The following is a 21060-nucleotide window of genomic DNA, read 5'->3' as shown; positions in this document are numbered from 1 at the left end:
CTTAGTCCAAGGTAGGGTTAGCGCTAACTAGGAGAGAGTCAACTCTCTTAGGTTCCTACCATCGGAAGGCAAGGCCTGGTAGAAATGGCAGTTTCACCGGTACTTCGCCACTGGAAGCCCGCGGTCCCCCCCCAGGAGGAGCCTGTAGGAACCCGGGCCGCTTGGACTTAGGTGATTTGAAGAGGACGGAAGATAGTCTGGATGCAGGCGCCTCCTGCAGGTCGAAGAATCCAGATGGCTGGCGCCTCCAGCGGGTCGGTGGTCCAGTCCAGTAGTCCAAGCCAGGAGAATGGTCGGAAGCCGGTCCAGCTGTGAATCCTGAAGAATGGTCGGAAGCCAGTCCAAAGTCAAGCCAGGGAAATGTTTGGAAGCCGGTCCAAGAGTCAAGCCCAGAGAATCTATCCAACGAGAGAGGAGAAGCAGAACACAGAAGAACCGGAACAGGAACCAGAAATCCAACAGTGAGGATCAGGAACATCGGAACCAATCAGACCAGAAGTCACGATACCAAGGCAAGGTCTAAGGAGCAGACCTTGCCTTATATACTAAAACCATGGGAGGAGTCCCTGGGAGGAGCCACGACAACTGCCTGTCATGGCCCCTTTAAATCTGATCTTCAGCCGCACGCGCGGCTCTATGCAGAGCCAGAGGGGGAGGAATCAGCCCGGCCGAGAAGGAGCCATGCAGCCGGGCCTAGCAGCGGCAGCGGCCGCGAAGATATCGTTAATGAGGACTGCCTGCCTCTGCAGGAGCCTCAGAGGTGGCCCGACGCCTCGGGTAAGCTCTCTGCCCCAGTCACGGACCGCCACGGCCGGCGGCCATGACACCCAGCCCCGGTTGCGGACTGCCACGGCCGGCGGCCATAACAACACGTGACAGAGAATGTCTGTACAATATGACAGTTAGTAGTAGTGAGTGTAAGAGACAAGAATCTACCATTTTCAGAGAGCACACATTAATTTTTCTTATCATTTTTTTTGTAAAGCTTTAGCAGATCAGGGCAACAAAGAAAACAGTTCAGTTCATCTCCAGAAACAGGGATAAACCTTGACACACATGAGAAATGGGAGGACTTCTACCACCCTAGTTCATCCTTTGTTTTATATGTAGGAGACTCTTTCATATGACATCCCCTTGTAGGTCACTACCAGATAAATAGTGAAATTGTTAATTAATTTAAAGGACTCAAATGTATGCATTCCTACTCCCATAGCAACCTAAACTTAACTAGGAACTGAACAAAATTAAGATGAAGGCAGCAGTCCAGCAGCAAGAGGGGGGCCTCCCAGTCTTTTGCATCGAGTGTCACATGTATGATTTTTTACCCGCAAATGAAAGGTTATATTTGTGCATCTGGTGCAAAGAGCTCCTGTCTCTCAGAGAAGGAGTCCGATCTCTGGAGGCTAGAGTGGCAGACCTGGAGGAGCTGAGGCAGATGGAGAGGTATATAGATGAGACTTTCAGGGACATACTAGCCAAGTCCTAACTCCAGTCTGGCTGCCCTGGTGATGCCTTGGAGGAGGAAGGTCTCCTGGTTGGAGATCATCAACCTGCTGTGGCAGGAAATTATCCTATAGCAAGGACCTGCTCTCCAGGTGATGCATTGTCCTCTCACACCGAGAATTTGTCTCCAAGGTCTACTGCCCAGGATGGAAGGGTTAGGTCGGCGTCTTAGTTGGTGATTCAATTATTAGGAATGTAGATAGCTGGGTGGCTGGTGGCTGTGAGGATCACCTGGAAACATGCCTATCTGGTGTGAAGGTGATGGACCTCACGCATCACCTAGATGGGATTTTAGACAGTGCTGGGGAGGAGCCAGCTGTTGTAGTACATGTGGGCACCAATGACATAGGAAAATGTGGGTGGGAAGTTCTGGAAGCCAAATTTTGGTTCTTAGGTAGAAAGCTGAAAACCAGCACCTCTGAAATGCTCCCTGTTCCACATGCAGGTCCCCAAAGGCAGGGAGAGGTCTTGAGTTTCAATCAGGCCGATACAGTACAGTGCGCTAGCTTTACCCCTTATAAAGTAAGGGGTAATAGCGCGTCGAAAACGTGCATCCAACCCCCCGAAACTAATAGTGCCCGCAACATGCAAATGCATGTTGATGGCCCTATTAGTTATTCCTGCGCGATACAGAAAGTAAAATGTGAGCCAAGCCGCACATTTTACTTTCAGAAATTAACGCCTACCCAAAGGTAGGCATTAATTTCTGCTGGCACCGGGAAAGTGTACAGACTTAATATCATAACAATATTAAGTCGGAGGCCCCAAAAGTAAAAAAAATCAAAAATTAAAAAAAAAAAATTAAAAATCGGCCCGCGGCCCACAGGTCGGAAGACGGATGCTCAATTATGCTGGCGTCCATTTTCTGAACCCGTGGCTGTCAGCAGGTTTGAGAACCGACGCCGGCAATATTGAGCGTCGGCTGTCAAACCCGCTGACAGCCACCGCTCCTGTCAAAAAGGAGGCACTAGGGATGCACTAGTGTCCCTAGCGCCTCCTTTTACCGCAGGCCCTAATTTGCATAGGCCACCCTCCTGAATCGCGCGCCTAGGAGAGTGGCCTGTGGGCGCGCCAGGAGAGTGGGCGCTCGCCAGCTCTCCCGCGTGTTTTGCTGTATCGGCCTGAATGTGTGGATGAGATGATGGTGCAAGGAAGAGGGATTCAGTTTTGTAAGGAACTGGGGAACCTTTTTGGGAAGAGGGCGTCTTTTCCAAAGAGATGGGCTCCACCTTAACCAGGGTGGAACCAGGCTGCTGGCGCTAACCTTTAAAAATGAAATAGAGCAGCTTTTAAACTAGAACAAAGGGGAAAGCCAACAGTCACTCAGCAGCACATAGTTTGGAGGGATGTATCTTCGAAGGATACTAATGAAGCATTAAAGTTAAGGCATCCCAACAGAAAGGTTCCAATAATAAAACAAGTAGTCCATGTGCCTATAAGTAAAGAATCACCTGAGCTAAAAGATTCCAAATTATCCCTGACAACTGAAAAACAGAATGTTAGTACAAACAAAAAACAAACTTTGAAATGTTTGTATACTAATGCCAGAAGTCTAAGAAGTAAGATGGGAGAATTAGAATGTACAGCAGTGAATGATCTTGAAGCAATCGTACTCTCACCTACAAAAAAGTTCTATTGAACTGACTTAATTTCAAAAAATTCAAAAAATGAATTAAGGAAAAAGAGGTAAGTTTCATATTAGAGATGCACGCCTCCGCGGCGTTGCCTCTTTCTTGTTATTTAATCATTAACTTGCCTCCTTCCTCCTTTGTGTGTTTTTTATTTATTATTCAAAAAAAAATTTTTAAATGTATTTTTTAAAGTGTGAATTTTTTCTAAAAATTAATTATTTTCTCCACCTTGCATAATAGGATCATTTAGATTTTTTTCTTTGCCAAAAAATTTTTTTTTATTAAATGTTCAACTTCCTGCGTTCGCTCTCTCAGGCTGACAAGCTCTGAATAAACGCCGTTTATTCAGAGCTTGTCAGCTTCCTGCGTTCGCTCTCTCAGGCTGACAAGCTCTGAATAAACGGCTGACAATCCAATTTTTAAAGTGCTGATTAACTTCCTGCGGTCGCTCTCTCAGGCTGACAAGCTCTGAATAAACGCCGTTTATTCAGAGCTTGTCAGCTTCCTGCGTTCGCTCTCTCAGGCTGACAAGCTCTGAATAAACGGCTGACAAGCTCTGAATAAATGCCGTTTATTCAGAGCTTGTCAGCCTGAGAGAGCGAACGCAGGAAGTTAATCAGCGCTTTAAAAATTGGATTGAAAAAGTCACGAATCGTTGAACATTTGAGAGAACAAGAAGAGGAACGGATATGCTCCCCTGATGAAGGAAGAACAGATTTTTGAAACGCAGCTGTGTCGGGAGATAAGTCATAAACTGTTTCATTTTGGTAGTGGCTATTTAAAGTGCAAGAGATTGGTGTTCATAAACAATTTCCCTTAAACAGGAGATTTGAAATAGAAGGCGTTTATATTAAAATAATTGATTTAATACATTCTCCCCAAGCAAAGGGAAAAAGAACTTGAACATTTAATAAAAAAAATTTTTTGGCAAAGAAAAAAATCTAAATGATCCTATTATGCAAGGTGGAGAAAATAATTAATTTTTAGAAAAAATTCACACTTTAAAAAATACATTTAAAATTTTTTTTTGAATAATAAATAAAAAACACACAAAGGAGGAAGGAGGCAAGTTAATGATTAAATAACAAGAAAGAGGCAACGCCGCGGAGGCGTGCATCTCTAATATGAAACTTACCTCTTTTTCCTTAATTCATTTTTTGAATTTTTTGAAATTAAGTCAGTTCAATAGAACTTTTTTGTAGGTGAGAGTACGATTGCTTCAAGATATATTTATAATTCTCATCACAAGCGGAGATGAATACTAGCAGTGAATGATGTCATAGATTTACTTGGCATCTCAGAGACATGGAGGAAAGAGAATAACCAGTGGGACAGTGCTATACCGGGGTACAAATTATTAGAGATGTGAATCGTGTGATCAATCGTCTTAACGATCGATTTTGGCTGGGGGGGGAGGGAATCGGATCATCGCGGTTTTGTTTTTTTAAATATCGTGTAAATCGTAAATCGGGGGAGGGCGGGAAAACCGGCACACTAAAACAACCCTAAAACCCACCCCGACCCTTTAAAATAAATCCCCCACCCTCCCGAACCCCCCAAAATGTCTTAAATTACCTGGGATCCAGTGGGGGGGGGGGGGGGGGGTCCCGGTGTGATCTTCCACCCTCGGGCCACGGGTGCTTGATAGAAATGGCGCTGGCGCTACCTTTGCCCTGAGGGCAAAGAGGGCAAAGGTAGCGCCGGCGCCATTTTGGTTCCTGTCCCCCGATGTCACGAGCGTAGGCGATCGCTCCCGGACCCCCGCTGGACCCCCAGGGACTTTTGGCCATCTTGAGGGGGCCTCCTGACCCCCACAAGACTTGCCAAAAGTCCAGCGGGGGTCCGGGAACGACCTCCTGCACTCGAATCGTGTTGCCGTAATGAAAAATGGCGCCAGCCATTTGGCCAGCGCCATTTTGCAGTACGGCAATATGGCCATATGGCCGGCATCATTTTGCAATACCTGCAAAATTGCGAATATAGTTGCACTGGAGAAAGTACAGAGAAGGTCGACCAAAATGATAAAGGGGATGGAATGGCTCCCCTATCAGGAAAGGCTAAAGATGTTAGGGCTGTCAATTTGGAGAAGAGACGGCTGAGGGAGGGATAAGAATGAGGTCTACAAAAACATGAAAGGACTTGAACAGGTAAATGTAAATCAGTTATTTACTCTTTTGGATAATCCAAGGACTAGGGGGCACTCCATAAAGTTAGCAAGTCGCTCATTTTAAACAAATTGGAGAAAATTATTTTTCAGTCAACGTATAATTAAGCTCTGGAATTCATTGCCAGAGGTTGTGGTTATGGCATTTAGAGTAGCTGGTTTAAAAAAGATTTGGATAAGTTCCTAGAGCAGAAGTCCATAAACTGCTATTAATAAAGATTAGTAGCTTGGGATCTATTCATTTAATGTTTGGGTACTTGCCAGGTACTTGTGACTTGGTTGGCCACTGTTTGACACAGGATACTGGGTTTGATGGACCCTTGGTCTGACCCAGTATGACATATCTTATGTTCTTATGTACTGAGAGCTGAATCAAGAGAGGTTAGTGAGACAAGTCTCTGCAATGACCCGAAGTCCCTGGTACCATAATAGCCCTCCCTCAAGATAATGTTTGCGACCATTGACTGGAGAGATAAGAGGACGCTCATCCAGGAAAGTGGTAGCATCTGCTAGGCTTTTGTATATATTTCCCTATTAGGGAATTATATTTACTCTTGCTTATTGTGCTGATAACTGTATATATATATATATACAGGATATATATATATATATCCTGTTTTGTTTATTTGTCTCAGGTGTTATCATAAGCACCTGTATTGATGCATATATTATACAGAGAATATAGCTTTTCATAATTTCACATAATCTATAGTCAGGTGTCATTATTTCTTTAGTGTGTTTGTGAGATCCAGAGTACAAGGCAAAAACCTCCATCCTTCCACCCACTACAGCAAAACCATGGGCTGTGCCATATCCTGTGCGTACTTTGAGAGATTCGGTATATTCATTCACTAGATAATGGAGCAAACCTCGAGGAATCAGAACATAGTACATTACCTCGATGATTTTTTGTTCATTGGTGGGAACTCTTCTGAATGTAAAACTTTGCTATCAACTTTCCAGGGTGTGACTGCGCATTTTGGCATACTACTAATGGAAGAAAAAACAGTGGACCCAGCTGCTTCCCTAGTATTTTTAGGTATAGAGTTGGACATTCAGGTTAGACTTATCAGACTTCCCCAGGCCATTACAAAAATTGATGTATGCATTGCAGAGCATAAGACAGGCTAAAAAGTGACTCTGCAGTAATTCCAGATACTCATAGGGCACTTTAGCTTCTCCTGTAGATTTAACCCATGGGCAGGGTGCTCTTTTGGCATTCAACACTGGCCATGGTGGGTACTGTGAAACAGAACCATTTTATAAGAATAACAAGAACCATTAAGGATGATTTGGAAGAATGGGCAATTTTTCTGAATTCATTCAATGACCTGGCATTATGGCCTGCCCCACCTGAGTATAACAGCAAAATTGAATTATTTACAAATGCCTCAAGTGGAGAAGGGTTTGGATTTATTTCTAGGGTGCCTGGTGTGCTGAGGCATGGCCAGGGTCATGACACCAATGTGGGATTACAAGGAACAGTTCCTTCCTAGAGCTGTTCCTAATTGTTTTGGTGCTGCACATTTGGGGCAAGAGCATGTGCAACAAATCTGTAGTATCTAGATCTGACAATATGGCTGTTGTAGAAGCCATCAAAGGATGTCCAGCAATATCTCTACTCAGGGAACTGGTGCTGCAATGCCTGCTCCACCATATTATTTTCTGTACTTTGCACATACCTGAGGAGAGGAATGCTATTGCTGATGCTCTTTCCTGTTTTAAGTGGTCCCTTTTCAGGTCCCTGGCACTGTTCGCTGATTCTGAAGGAACCCCTGTGCCTCAATTAGTATGGAGTTTTGGCCTGACGAAGCATGGCAGATGATGCAGAACATCCTTTCTCTGAGTATCAGGAAGTGCTATATTTATATATTTTATTTATTTAAAATCTTTTTTATACCGTCATTAAGTTAAATAAGAACATAAGAACATGCCATACTGGGTCAGACCAAGGGTCATCAAGCCCAGGATCCTGTTTCCAATAGTGGCCAATCCAGGCCATAAGAACTTGGCAAGTTCACAAAAACTAAGTCTATTCCATGTTACCGTTGCTAGTAATAGCGGTGGCTATTTTCTAAGTCAACTTAATTAATAGCAGGTAATGGATAGGGATGTGAATCGTTTTTTAACGATTTAAATTATCGTCCAATAATTTTAAAATCGTCATTAATCGGTAAGGGACTCGATACAATAGGAATTCCCTCAATTTATCGTGAAAAATCGTTAAATCGAGTACGGGAATTATTTGGGGGGAGGGCGGGAAAACTGGCACACCAAAACAACCCCTAAACCCATCCCGACCCTTTAAAACCAATCCTTTACCCTCCCCCACCTCCCGAACCCCCCCAAAATGTTAAATTACCTAGTGGTCCAGTGGGGGGGGGGGGGTCCCGGCGCGATCTCCTGCTCTCGGGCCATCGGTGCCATTTTGGCTACCACTGATAAAAATGGCGCCGATGGCCCGATAAAAGAAAACCCACCCCGACCCTTTACAAATTACCCCTTTGCATCTCCCACCCTCCCGACCCCCCCAAAAACCTTTTACATGTACCTGGTGGTCTAGCGGGGGGTCCGGGAGCCATCCCTTCAATCATACCCTCGGTGCCGGTGCTGGACTGGTTTCAAAATGGCGCCGATCGCCTTTGCCCTCACTATGTCACAGGGAGCGAACACTCCCTGTGACATAGTGAGGGCAAAGGCGATCGGCGCCATTTTGAAACCAGTCCAGCAGCACCGGCACCGAGGGTATGATTGAAGGGATGGCTCCCGGACCCCCCACTAGACCACCAGGTACATAGTGTGGAGTGTGGTGTTCCTGTATGAGTGCATGGTGGTTTTGTAGACTGATAGTAAGGCGGGTGAGGGGTTCTTGCGCCATCTCTGTTCCTTGTGTCTAAGCTCTTGTTTTAGGTTCCTCAGCTCTGGTGTAAACCATGGTTGTTTGTTTTTAAGAGCTGGGTTGATTTCTTTGGTGGTCATGGGACATAATTTGTTCGCCACTGAGTTGGTAATGTTGAGCCAAGATGTCAGGGTGGAGTCTGCGTTAGTAAGATCCAGGTTTTGAAGGTCCTTAGAGAGGTGGGAGCTGAGGTCATCCTTAGAGCAGGGTTTTCTGAAGTGGATGTGTGTTTTGCGAAGAGGGGGGAGTTGATCTTTCTTAATTGAGAGGTCAGAAGTGATCAACGAATGGTCTGACCAAGGGATAGGGGTGCAGGACGGAGGGGATATGTGTGTGACAGTTGAGTTTATGAAAATGAGGTCCAGGGTATGGCCGGCTTTGTGAGTGGGATTGTTGATGATTTGATTGAATCCCATTGCCTTGAGGGAGGATAGAAGGACTTCACAGTTGGGGGACATTGGAGTCTTGTCTACATGAATGTTGAAGTCCCCTAGGATAATAACTGGGGAGTCTGCAATGACTTGTTTGGCGATAAGCTCAATGAGAGGAGAGGGGTCAGATTCCAGGAGCCCAGGGGGGGAGTAGATTAGGCAGATTTGAAGTTGGCTAGATTTGAAGAGGCCAATTTCAAGTTTGGAAGCCATTTTCAGTGTTTGAGGAGTTAGTTTTAGCTCTTTTTTTGCAGCTAGAAGAATGCCTCCGCCTCTTTTTTAGCCAGTTTGCAATCCACGACAGGACATCGCCACCTATCCCATGACTTTTTACTTTTCCTAGAAGCCTCTCATGAGGAACTTTGTCAAACGCCTTCTGAAAATTTAAGTATACTACATCTACCGGTTCAACTTTATCCACATGTTTATTAACTCTTTCAAAAAAGTGATGCTGATTTGTGAGGCAAGACTTACCTTGGGTAAAGCCATGCTGACTTTGTTTCATTAAACCATGTCTTTCTATATGTTCTGTGATTTTGATGTTTAGAACACTTTCCACTATTTTTCCTGGCACTGAAGACAGGCTAACCGGTCTGTAGTTTCCTGGATCGCCCCTGGAGCCCTTTTTAAATATTGGGGTTAAATTAGCTATCCTCCAGTCTTCAGGTACAATGGATGATTTTAATGATAGGTTACAAATTTTTACTAATAGGTCTGAAATTTCATTTTTTAGTTCCTTCAGAACTCTGAGGTGTATACCATCTGGTCCAGGTGATTTACTACTCTTCAGTTTGTCAATCAGGTCTACCACATCTTCTAGGTTCACCGTGATTTGATTCAGTCCATCTGAATCATTACCCATGAAAACTTTCTCCATTACGGTCCCTCCCCAACATCCTCTTCAGTAAACACCGAAGCAAAGAAATCATTTAATCTTTCCGCGATGGCCTTATCTTCTCTAAGTGCCCCTTTAACCCCTCGATCATCTAACGGTCCAATTGACTCTCTCACAGGCTTTCTGCTTTGGATATATTTTAAAAAGTTTTTACTGAGAGTTTTTGCCTCTACGGCCAACTTCTTTTCAAATTCTCTCTTAGCCTGTCTTATCAATGTCTTACATTTAACTTGCCAACGTTTATGCATTATCCTATTTTCTTCTGTTGGAATCTTCTTCCAATTTTTGAATGAAGATCTTTTGGCTAAAATAGCTTATTTCACCTCCCCTTTTAACCATGCCGGTAATCGTTTTGCCTTCTTTCCACCTTTCTTAATGTGTAGAATACATCTGGACTGTGCTTCTAGAATGGTATTTTTTAACAATGACCATGCCTCTTGCACATTTTTTACTTTTGTACATTTTTTACAGGAAGGCACATAAATTAATGTTGATAAATGTATAGGAACACACATTGTAGATAGGTGCCATTAAGATTTGGTTACATAGTTTTATGATAAATACTATTTGGTGAATGTGATAAATCTTGTCCTTTTATACAGGTATCATTTTAGTTACAAGTATAATTTTATAAGCTGTATATATTTCTTCTTATGTTAGCAGTGAGAAAAAATAATAAAATGCGCACATATTAAGTGCTATGTGCAGATGTTCTACTGCCTGTCCCCTTCTACTATCTATTCTCCATTCTCTTTATGATAAGTTTGTTTAAAAAGCCAAGCTTTTAAACTTTTTAAAAACATTTTGATGTCTCTTTGTAATCTGATCTCTAGTGGCAATGTGTTCCATAGTATAGGTCCTGCTAATCATAATGCCCATTCTCTAACTTGGGTTAGTCTTGCTGTTCTGACAGAAGGGATGGTTAAGAGTGCTTTGTTAGCTGATCTCAGGTTTCTATGTGGGACATGTACACGTAGTGCTGTGTTCAGCCATTCTGCTTTTTCATTATGTATTAATTTGTATATGGTGCATAGTGTTTTGTACTGTATTCCTTGCTCAATGGGTAACCAGTGTAATTCTGCTACAGTTTCAGTAATGTGGTCTCTTTTTCTTTTACCAGTCAGAATTCTTGCTGCAATGTTTTGTAGTATTTGAAGTGGCCTTAGCGTTGTGTATGGTAATCCTAATAGTATGGCGTTGCAGTAATCAGTGCTTGCAAATATTAAAGCTTGTAGCACTGTTCGGAAGTTTGTAAGTGTTAGTAATGGTTTTAATCTCCTGAGAACCATGAGCCTTGCATAGCCTTCCTTTACTTTTAAAGATATGTGTTGTTTCATGCTGAGTTCTGTGTCTATTATCACTCCGAGGTTCCATACTTTCCCTGATAATTCTATTTTCTGGTTATTTTTAAGCATAATTGGGTTTTGAATGACCTCAATGTTCTTTCATTCTAAATGTAGAAACTCGTTTTTTTCAATGTTAATAACTAGCTCCATTTGGTTTAGTAGCTGTTTGATAATATCTAGGTACATGTTAGCTAGGTTTAGTGTTTTTTCAATTGTGTCATCGATGGGTAGGATTAGTTGAATGTCATCCGCATATATGTAATGTATGATACCCAGGCCTGCCAGTAGGTGGCATAAGGGCAGCAGATATATGTTAAAGAGTGTTGCGGACAAGGCTGATCCCTCTGGTACTCCTGTTTGAAGGTTTATGTTTTCTGATATTATGTCTTTGATCTGTACTTGAAAAAATCTGTTATTTAGATATGATTTGAACCAGTTGATTGTTTTGCTGTGTAGTCCTATTTCTTCTAGTCTTTTTAATAGTATATCATGGTTTACTGTATCAAAAGCTGATGACAGGTCTAGCATCACTAGAATGTAATGTTTTCCACTCTCAAAACCTCTCATAATATTGTCTGTTAGTGAAAGCAGCAGTGTCTCTGTGCTGTAATGTTTACGGAAGCCATGCTGCGATGGATACAGTATATTACTGTTATCCAAGTGTTCAACCAGTTTGTTTTTGTATAGTTTTTTCTATTAATTTTGCAATTAATGGTAGATTTGGCACTGGTCTTTAGTTGCTCAGTATAAGTGGGTCATTGTTTTTTTTCTTTATAATTGGTTTGATGATTGCCCCTTTCAGTATATCTGGCATTGCTCCCTCCTCTAATAATAGGTTTATGATTTTTGCTAATATTGGAGATACTGTGTTGGCTACTTTTTTTAATGTCCATAGTTGGTAGTGTTTCAATTATATGTGGGGCTGATTTAACTTTTTTAGCATGGATTCAACTTCCAGGTCCGATATCTCGTTAAATGTAGACTATTGTGTAACGTCTCCTTTTTGCATTTTAATTTCTTGCTTAGTTATAACATGGTTCTCTCCAACTTTCAAGAATTTGTGAGACAAAAGGGTGTTAAGCTCCTGATGCCTATTAGGACTAGTCTAATTGTACAATTTATTCTTCTATGCAAGAGAAAGGGAATATCTAGAGCTGTAGTAGCAGCCAGATTGGCCCAAATTGTTTTTTTCACAAGTGCAATGAGGTGTGGGGAGGGGGGGGGGGGGGGGAGTCCCAATCCCAATCCCAATCCCACTCATAGTTTTGTTGTAAAGAGGTTGATTCATGGGTGGGCTAATGGTAACTATTCAGTAGGAGACAAGCGCTGTCCTATTACCAAGTGTCTGAGCAAACTGTTGAGCATAGTTCATTGTATATGCTATAATGCGTATGAAATTTGTCTCTTTAGATGTGCCTTTTCCTTTGAATTCTTTGGGGCTTTCAGAGTGAGTTACTTAGCTGTCCAGTCAGCCCTCTCTGCAGGTCCCTTCAGACTCAAAATGGAGGACATCTTACTAGAGCATGATAAAGATACTATACTTATTTGCATATCTAAAACCCACAGGCGCGCAAGACACACAGCTGGTGTTAAGATGCCTCAAGAGCCACCATACTTGCCCAATTCAGCAGTTACCTGATTATATTGCTTTTAGGCCACACAGAAGTCGTTTTCTTTTACTTCATAGGGATGGCCTACCAATGTCACAATTTCAATTCACAAGAGTATTAAAGAGTTGTTTGGCAGCTACGAACTTGCACATGAGAGTGCACAGCATGCACTCCTTCCATATAGGGGTAGTGACACTAGCAGCAGGTTTAGGTTTTACCCCAAAGCAAATTATCTCCATTGGCAGGTGGGGCTCACAGCATATGTCAGACATTAAAACAGTGCTATACATCCTCTAAGATGTTTAATGTTTGCTTTACTCTAAGCACCTCCTTTGGGGATTTTACAAGAATTCTTTCATTCACTGAAAACACAAGAAGGCATTAGCCAGACCACTAGGTGGTCACTTAGGCATGGTAAATGACAGAATATCCCTACAATGGATGGATCAGCACAGGATGCCGTGGGATCAGTGAATGCCATTAATTCTTCAAAAGAAAAAATCACAAGCTCTCCCCCTGTTCTGTGATCTTACATATGGGAGGAAATGACATTACGTCAACACACAGTGTGGAGCTAGTACAAAAAATCCAGAGAGATTGTACTGCGCTTGTTGGGTTATTCCTATCTGTTCATATTATCTGGTCCTACATTATTGAGGTGGTGAAGTCAGAACACAGACAGTGCTTTGACTCTCCCCCAAATCCCAGCTCGCACTGGGCAGCAGATCGGGGAGGGGCAGGACTCAGGTGGGAGAGTGAAAAGACCAATGGCTTTAGGGCTGCAAGGGAGGGTCCGTAAAGAGTGGATCTTGATACCATGGCAATTTAAGAGACTGCTGGCCCCCACCCCCGGCCTGTTCCTCACTTTGCAGCTTTTCTGCCCACTCCACCTATCTGTAGACACAATCCAGCACTGTGGTCTGTAGGAGTGCCAGCAACAATATCAGAAGCCTGGGGGTGAGAAGTGGCCACATCTTGAGACACACAACGACTAATGTGTTAAAGCTGTTTGAGCAGGGACAATCAATAAACAGGGTTCCCTGCCCCTTTTCACTGCACTGTGTTATGAAAAACTGTTATGGGTTGCTGGCCAAGTTTGGCTTTGACAACAGGCCTGCGCTACGAACGATTTCAAGGCATGTGTGTAGTAGCAACTCCAGCTCTTCCAGAGACCAGGGGTCAGCTTATAAAAGAGTGTGCTCGGCAATCAAGGACTGAATTGCAGGACTGCATGGGCTGTGGCAATGTCCAAGGAAATAAATCCACTATATAAGAGACAGACGGAAGTAAAAGTGGTGGCTTTAAAGTGGTGGCTTGAAAATACCAGCAAAACTGAGTATGTGAAGATTTTGGCACAAATAGGTGTGTGTGTGTATGTGTATGTGTTCAATCCACATTCAGAGCACCGTAACGGGACTACTAGATTACAGTGTGTCATATCCATTTGCCTCATAATAAGAATCCCTCACTATAGAACACATTCCCATTGGGGCAGATTTTAATACCTACGCGCAGGCGTAGATTTGTGCGCGCAACCCGGCGCGCAGAAATCTACGTCCGATTTTATTACATGCGCGCGCCGAGCCCTAGGGGAGCCCCGATGGCTTTCCCTGTTCCCTCCGCCTCCCCCACCTTCCCCTACCTAACCCGCCCCCCCCAGCCCTACCTAAAAACCCCCCTTACCTTTGGTTTGCAAGTCGCGCCTGCCTCCGGGCAGGTGTAGGTTGCGCGTACCGGCCAAGTACCGGCGCGCGATCCCCCAGCCTAGAGGCCCTACGGAGGCCTCTGGCCACGCCACCCGCCCTGCCCCTTTTTTCAAGCCCCGGGACATAGGCGCGTGCCGGGGCTTGCACGCATCACCGGGCCTATGCAAAATAGGCTCAGCGAGCGTAGGGCTTTTAAAATCTGCCCCTTATCCTTCTTTATGCATGCGCATGTTATAAAATCTGGTGGCTGCACGCATGTTGTCGCCAGATTTTACAAACCGCACGCACATGTGCAGGCAGCACGCATGGGGGGCGTGTGTGAATTTTTGCAAATGATGGGCGGCGATGAAATTGGGCCTTCCCCAGTTCCCTCCCAGTCCGCTCCTTACTGGGAGGGAATTTCCCTAACCCCCTGCCCCTCCCCCTCTCCTCCCCGACCCCTATACTAACTATTAGTAGGTTTTTTTTTTGTTTTGTTTCTTACCTGCTCCTTTGGAGCAGAAGTAAGTTATACGCACCAGCCGACTGCCTGCGCACATTTCCCTGGGACAGCGGCTAATGGCCACTGTTCCGGCCGGCCTCCGTCCCGCCCCTGCCCGCCTCTTTTTCAGGACCCGGCACACGCGTATCAGTGTTTACGCGCACGGCCGGGTCCTTTAGAAAATGTGTGCGACGTACACAAGGCCCGGCCGTGTGCATAAACACCAAAATTTACATGTGCCAAGCTTTTAAAATCCGGGCTATATTGTACTAAGCAGATTACAATGTAAACATAAAATACATCACATTAGGTTTACTAAAAAATCATTGTTATTCAGTTTACTCACGGCTTTCTGAGGGCTAAGCCCACATCAAAAATATTTTACAATAGGTCTAATAACAAATGACTTTTTTTGCAGAGTTTTCTGGTTGGCACCAATGCAGTGCATGTAAAAATAATATACATGCTACTGTGATATACATAGTCTTCCAAGGTAAAAGTATCTTTTTTCATGTACAATCCTTTATTATAAATGCACTGTTATTAATTGTGTGTGGTGAGGGCTAGTATGTAAAGTTCGCCTAGTGCGTCTGATATCCTTGCACCAACCTGGAGATAGTGTGCCTCACTAGTCACCCATTTCCAACTTCTCCTGGGGGCAAATGCTGTGGAAATGTGGGAGGCAGGTTAAAGTGTTCCTGGGAGTGTAGCAGGGTTGCCAGCTTCCAAGAAATATCATCTGTGATGCACTGTCTGCCATTTCTTCGGGAATTCTGACCCTTCCTTTCCCCCCTTCTGCAGCATTTCCAATCACCGGAAGGGCCAGACTCCAAGGGGACTCTCTGCCCCCCATGACCCTCTCGATGATTTGACCTGTGCTTTGCCTTTGGGGCTGGGGCGGGCGCCGTCTCATCCCTCGCCTCAGGCAGCAGATTGCCTTGAGCTGCCCCTGGGTAGACTTGTACCTCTGAAGAGGGTACGGCCTGTTCTCGAGGGGTGTCTCAACCTGATCCGCCTGTATGATTTGAGAGTCACATCGAAAAGACGGCCACCCAAAAAGAGTAAGTGCCCTTTGATCATGGTGGAGAGAGAGCACCGAGATAGCCTTTTGTCTGAAAGGGGGCTTCCCTTTCTGCAGAGGGCGCCGTTTGTCCTAGGACAGGGATGTGAATCGGGTGCCCCATCGTTTCTGCTATCGGGTTCGTGTGGCCGCGGGACAATGTCGGTTTCCTGCGGATCGGCTTTTTTCTTTTTTTAGTGAAAAATCGTTTTTTCGGATTAGTGCGCGCTAACTCCTGTTAGCGCACACTAACAAAAACCGTTAATTTTTGTTACTTTTTGTTATATTTTGCTATTTTTGTTAGTGCGCACTAATCGGAAAAATGATTTTTGATGAAAATTCGGGGGAAATGCGATTGTTTCTCATCATTCACGAATTTAGAAATATCGTTTCTAAAAAATAAAAAAATAAAAATAAAATAAAAAATAAAATATCGTTTCTAAAAAAAAAATAGTTTAGTTAGTACCATCATGGAGAGAAAAGTTCAAGGGCATACATAAAACAAAATAATACTGAAAATGTACAAATAATGCTGTGAATCATTAACTGCTTTTTTGACCCAGCAGTTTCCTCTTGCTCCTTTCGGCTTCTGGCTCAATCAGAACCAGGGCCGACATCCGGCACCTTCAGCTTCATTCGCAACCACTCAAGAGATTTATTGTGTTTTTCCCCTCTTTTATATCTGCTCCCAACTCACTCCAGTCATTGCAGCGACAGTCCTATGCTGGGGGTCATGCACCAGAGCTCCTTTCAGACCCTGGAATCACAAGCCCAAATCCAGCCACTAGGTGTCACCACAGCTCAATGACTATGATGCTCCCCGCACCACCCAGGGATTCTGAATGCTGCTTCTGCAGCATCCCCAGCCCAGGGAGCAGAAGCCTAGCTCCCGCTGGGCAAGCCTTGAACCTTATGTTTTTTAAAGGGTGATGATGTTTTCTTTACTTTTGGATGCATCTTTGCATGTTTTTATTGGTGGGGTCTATTATTTTTATGCTATTTTCTTTTAGTTTTTGTAATGCTTTTTCAACTCATGCAAAAAAAAGCACTTAGTTCAATCCAGCCATCTGTCCATCCGTTCATAGATAGAATACATTCACCCATCAAACTTGGGAGGAAAGGTGGAGCAGGGGCCTGGCTCCCACCCTGCTGAAACAGTCTTCATTGGCTAGAGGTGAGAAAAAGTTTGTCCAGGATTGCACATACCACTCTCACCTGGATGATGGACCTTGAATTCCTTGGAGATCGAGAGACAGTGCTGGAGGGCCAGCAGCTCGAAGTCTGGAATTACACCAGCAGAAAGCCCCGGTTCATTGTAAATGTTCATTGGGAACTTTCGATTTCCAGTCCCCGAGAGATTATCGCAGAGAGAGGGGTTGGAGGGACTGGCCTGCAGCATCAACACACACACACACACTTTCACTCACTCACTCTCTCCCTCTTCCAGCCACACACCTGCCCTTTTTCACTCGTGTGCACACCCTCCTCACGTTCGATCCCCATCAATCACAGCAGCCTCCTTTCTTTCCAGGCCTGCAGGACCGACACCCCTGTTATTCCTCCTTCTTCAGCGCAGGCCCGATGCTACCTCTATTTCATTTTCCCTGAAGAGATGCTGCTCTTCCTCCTTCTGCTCTAAGGGACCGACGCTGCCTGTTTCTGATTCCTCGCTGGGGGGGAGGAGAGGGGGTGCCAATGCTCCTGCTCTTCCTCCTCCTGCCGCGTGGAGGCTGACGCTCCTGCTCTTGTGGCTTTGATGCTCTTCTCTTTGTGGCTTTGATGCTCCTCGTCCTTTAGGGCCCACGCTGCCCCAGCCACTTTTTAATCTGGGCTTTCTTCTGTAGCAGAACATCCAGAGTTTTTGGGGTTGGCCTGGAGATCCGGCTACTCATTCCAAATTCAGGAGTCTCTGGGCCAGATCTGGAGAGTTCCTAGGTATGGGTGAACCAAAAATAAACACAGAGCCTCAGTGTCACTAGATGACCTATTCAGCTGCCATCAAATAAACTACATGCCAAAGTCTCTCATTCTGAACAATAGTAAGCACCTTAGAAGGGGAAAAAAAAAAAAAGAACCCCAAACAAAACGAAATAAACTTCTTTCACCATAATCAGATCTCAGAGCGGATGCATTGCACGCTGGGAGTTGCTGACACTTCTCACTTCCTTTTGTAGTAGAAACTTTAAAAACCACAGCCTCTGGCATTTGAAACAGAAAGTTCTGCAAAGCCTGCTGAGCTCAGGCATGGCTGAGACCAAAATAGGAGGGGCTGGACTGTTTGCAAAAAATGTCCAAAAGCGCATCATCCGGGCACAAGAGAAGGTAAGGACTGTACAGTACGAGCATTAACTCTCAGTAACTCTCAGGGAAGGACAGTAACTCTCAGGGAAGGACAGTACCGTTTTAACAGTAAGATTCAGTAGCTGCAAGTAAGGACAGCAACATCTTAGCTGCAACACTTAGTACTTGTAGATAAGGGCAGCACGATATCGGTATGTATGGGCAGCGCGATATCAGCTGTAACGCTCAGTACCTGCAAAGAAGGACAGCAGGGGCTTAGCTGCAACACTGAGTACTTGTAGATAAAGAGAGTTCAGTATTAGCAGCAACAGTATCCCGCAGGGAGCTGTAACACTCAGCACAGTGCTGGCAGCAACACTCAGAACTTGTAGATAAGAACGCTGGAGGTCCATATTCTAAAGCATTTAGCCGGCTAACTCAGAAGTTAGCCGGCTAAATGAATATTTGGGCCTCCTAACTTATTAGCGGGCTACAATTTAGCCGGATAGTTTAGGGGCAATTCTAGAGGCGTAACTGGGAGGAGTTGAGTTAACATGGCTATGTCTGGTTGGGTGAAAGAGCTGTCCTAAAGTTAGCCAGCTGCACTACTGCATATGCCTCCAAAGTCAGCGGCTAGGTTTATCTAGACTGCATCTGAATATAGACCTCATGGAGCATTAGCAGTAAGACTCGGGCTCTTCTCGTTAAGGATGGCCCAGTACCTCCAATTAAATACAGCAGAGTTTTAGCAGTAACACTCAGTACTCACAGATAAGGGGCAGCGCAGTATCAGCTGTAATATTCAACCTTTGCAGATAAGGACAGCAAGTATTTACAGCAACACGCAGTACCTTTCACTTAAGGACAGTGAAGTATTAAAAAGTACCAGTATGTGCAGGTAAGGACAGCCAGTATTAGCAGTGACATTCAGTACCTTCAGTATTAGCAGCGACAGTGTAAACAGGAGTAAAAGTGTACGCTCAATTTCAGCACGCATTTTCTTTACTCACATGCTAAAAAAAAAAAAGCTATAACCCCCATTGCAATAAACTAATGGTATGCACACAGAAAGTATGTTTACCATGCATAAAGCATGTGATATGTGTGCACATTTGTGTACAGAAATGTATTTGTACTGAAAAGGGCTCCCATTGTATGGTACTGACAAACAGAAAATATTATTGCAAGAATGTCAAAACAGGCTGCATCGCATTTGCATGCTTTAGCCATCTGCCTCATAAATAATCATAGATCTTTATTACCCATAGGTCTCTTTAACCAAAAATATTTACCTTATATTTTTTATTTGCACTAAAAACACATTTCTTCACAAACTGAATGCCAATTGAAAAAAAACATTGTGCTTATCTTGCATTATTGTTGCCGGTGTACAATTCAATCATCTGCCTTCATAATGCCCCTTGATAATTGCTCGAAACATAGTAACATTGGATCATAGTACTGACAGCAGAAAAAGACCAAATGGTCCATCTAGTCCAGTGATGGCGAACCTTTTAGGCTCGGTGTGTCAAAAATTTGGAAAACGCCTAACTTGACTCCACTGGTGTGTCACCCCCTCCTCATAACAAAACAGACACAATTCTTTACATATTCATTTAAAAACAGTTTCATAGAGCACATTAAAGAAACAGGATGAAAACAGCAATTATCCTGAAGTACAAAGTCTGAAAAATCAGTGACTCACAACAGAGGTCCTAAAATTTTGTTGAGTATTGGTGGACACTGGTATATCACCCAAAATATCGTGGCGTATGTCATAGGTTCAAATAAACAAAAACATATGCATGCCAGTTTTCAATATCTTATTTATGAAAAAAGACTATCATACCATCCTGTGGTATTTGAACTTAACTTTAGTTCAATACTAATACCTGGCCAGGATCACTTATAATCATCGGTCCTAAGATGGTAAGTGTCCGTACCAAAACATTTTTTTAGTACATTTTTAGAAATGCTTAGCACACTTATCTAAAATGGAGCGATCCAAGAAAACCCAATGCAAAGGATACTTCCTTTAAACAGTCCAACAAGAAAATGCCCGACATGACATCATGTTTCGCGGTAAACTGCTTCGGGGGCTCCTGAAGTAAAACTCTTTATCAATATCCGGAATGAAGGTCGCAACTTTTCTGTGAATACAAGATCAAAAAAACATTTTTGAGAAAGGTCACTTCAGAAAAGGGACAATGTTATTGTTACCAATAAGAGCACTCACTGAACGTCGGAACATCTGAAGGCCTGTACCATATCTCCCCTGCACCTCCTCTCTTCCAGGGTGTACATATACAGATCCTTTAGCCTCTCCTCATAAGTCTTCCGATATAGACTACACACCATTTTGGTTGCCCTTACCTGGACTGCCTCCATCCTGTCTCTATACTTTTTGAGGTACGGGCTCCAGTACTGAACACAGGACTCCAGGTGAGGCCTCACCAAGGACCCGTACAAGGGGCATCATCACCTCTTTTTTCTTGCTGGTTATTCCTCTTATGCAGCCCAGCATTCTTCTAGCTTTAACTATCGCCTTCTCACATTGCTTCGCTGCCTTCATATCACCAGACACCATCACCCCAAGGTCCTTCTCCCAGTCCGAGCACATTAGTCTTTCACTGCCCATCACATACAGCCGTTTTAGATTACCGTGTTTCGAATTGTTAATACTGGTTCTTCTTCAGGGGTTAATCCAATCATCAGTTTCCAATGTTATCAGAGTCTTTCACAGCATCATCATAACGGTGGCAGGAAATGATTTTTCTGGTTAAAGAAACCTATGGGTAATAAAGACCTATGATTATATATGAGGCAGATGGATAAAGCATGCAAATGCCAACATCTGATGATGCCTATTATGATGGTCTTTCAAAAATATTTTCTATTTGTCAATACAGTACAGTGTTGAGGAGCATTTTTTGGTATATGTGATTGAATCCTTTCACTTGACTTAACTGTTCATGACACGAAAATTGTAAGACAGAAAATTATTTGTGCAAATAAAAGTCATGCACACATTAAGGAAATTGGTTAGGGCTGCAC

General features: G+C 43.8%; 1 protein-coding gene and 1 long non-coding RNA gene across 5 annotated transcripts in view; one reads left to right on the top strand and one right to left on the bottom strand.

The window, feature by feature from the left end:
• The first annotated feature begins 17908 nt into the window (after positions 1–17908).
• Positions 17909–21060, top strand: part of BIN2 (bridging integrator 2) — an 83137-nt gene continuing 79985 nt past the window's right edge. For all 3 annotated transcript variants that reach the window (XM_029594955.1, XM_029594956.1, XM_029594954.1), the window contains exon 1: positions 17909–18048. In XM_029594955.1, coding sequence (XP_029450815.1) covers positions 17971–18048 — 78 coding nt within the window. In that variant the 5' untranslated portion in view covers positions 17909–17970. The remainder of the gene's footprint in view (positions 18049–21060) is intronic.
• The window catches only part of LOC115087587, a 108952-nt gene continuing 106958 nt past the window's right edge, over positions 19067–21060 (bottom strand). The window contains exons 5-6 of one of the 2 annotated variants that reach the window (XR_003855548.1): positions 20668–20795; positions 19067–20156 (exon numbers count right to left, since the gene is read on the bottom strand). This is a non-coding gene — a long non-coding RNA (uncharacterized LOC115087587). The remainder of the gene's footprint in view (positions 20157–20667; positions 20796–21060) is intronic. The other variant, XR_003855547.1, reaches the window with a different exon arrangement.

The sequence above is a fragment of the Rhinatrema bivittatum genome, chromosome 3 (assembly GCF_901001135.1).
Source record: "Rhinatrema bivittatum chromosome 3, aRhiBiv1.1, whole genome shotgun sequence".
Taxonomy (NCBI): domain Eukaryota; kingdom Metazoa; phylum Chordata; class Amphibia; order Gymnophiona; family Rhinatrematidae; genus Rhinatrema; species Rhinatrema bivittatum.
The sequence above is the reverse complement of the archived record's forward strand: the minus strand, read 5'-3'. Positions and strand labels throughout refer to the sequence as shown.